This window comes from Buceros rhinoceros, unplaced genomic scaffold (assembly GCF_000710305.1).
Source record: "Buceros rhinoceros silvestris isolate BGI_N320 unplaced genomic scaffold, ASM71030v1 scaffold46442, whole genome shotgun sequence".
In the NCBI taxonomy this organism is placed as follows: Eukaryota; Metazoa; Chordata; class Aves; order Bucerotiformes; family Bucerotidae; genus Buceros; species Buceros rhinoceros.
In genome coordinates, this window is record NW_010399194.1 from 8,518 (window position 1) to 9,737 (window position 1,220).

Below are 1,220 nucleotides of genomic sequence, written 5' to 3' on the forward strand. Positions count from 1 at the left end.
GAATGCCAAAAAGTCCAACACGTCCAACGAGGAGTTTAAACTACTGCTCCTTAAAAAGGGCAGCCGATCCGATTCCAGCTACAGGATGTCTGCCACGGAAATTCTGAAAAGCCCTATTTTGCCCAAGTCTCCTGGAGAACTGATGGCAGAAGTCCCCCAAAGCCTGGAGGAGTCTCCCCCCGCTGCGAGCCCCGATGCGTTGTCCCCGCTCTCCCCCTGCTCCCCCAGGGTCAATGCAGAAGGATTCTCCTCCAAGAGCTTTCCCATGTCGGCGTCTTCGAGAGTGGGGCGCTCACGGGCGCCTCCAGCAGCCAGCAGCAGCCGGTATAGCGTGCGCTGCAGGCTGTACAACACGCCGATGCAGGCCATCTCCGAAGGCGAGACAGAGAACTCGGACGGCAGCCCTCACGATGATCGGTCTTCGCAGAGCTCAACATAGGCAGTGCAGGCACCAGGGCCAGGCTGCCGACACCGCTCGGGCTCTGGAACTATGTGAATATAATAAGAGGCCAATGCTGTAGCAGTCAGAAAAGAAAAAAGAAAAAGAAGAAAAAAAAGAAAAAAATTGCAGGGCAATATCAATGCTTAAATGTGTTTGTGTCTGTAAGACGGTGGGGAAACGGAGGACTACAGCTGTAGCTATTTATTACGTTACATTTTCTAAAAGGAGAAAGACACTCTATGTCTGCTTTGTTTTCTTTTGGCTTCATTTGGTTTATCCCACTCTCATTTCCATTGTCACTGTAGAATTCGAGGCTATACACTTTCCATAGAGTTAAATGTGACTTTGGGGTTGGGTTTGTTTTTTTTTTTCCCAGATGCTGCCCATCTAGAAACAAATCCCTCACTGTAGTGCTTCCCTAGGCAGAAAAAAAAGAAAAAAGAAAAAAAAAAAAAAAGAAAATGCTTTTGAGGATTGGTATTTTTCTACACTAAAATGAGCTGAAACAAAATTTAGAAGAAATTAACAAAACATATGTAAATACCATATTTTTGATAAAAATTTGTAAATAGAATTATCAAAAAGTGGACGTGGCAAATGATTTACTGCATAACAACTTTGTTTATAGAAGACAAAATAGGTCAAATGTAGTAACTGTATTCTGTGAATACCATTTTCATATCAAACATGAAAGATTCACACGGCCACCGATAACCACTTTCACTGCGGCCAGCCTGAAGGACTACACTAAGCAGTGGAAAGGAGGAATTCTCCGCCT

General features: G+C 44.6%; 1 protein-coding gene across 1 annotated transcript in view; it reads left to right on the forward strand.

Annotated features, from left to right (window-relative positions):
* NHS (Nance-Horan syndrome (congenital cataracts and dental anomalies)) overlaps positions 1–439 on the forward strand; it is an 8,907-nt gene extending 8,468 nt beyond the window's left edge. Inside the window, exon 7 of the mRNA XM_010131354.1 lies at positions 4–439. Within this exon, the coding sequence (XP_010129656.1) occupies positions 4–439 (436 nt within the window). The remainder of the gene's footprint in view (positions 1–3) is intronic.
* Positions 440–1,220: the final 781 nt, after the last annotated feature.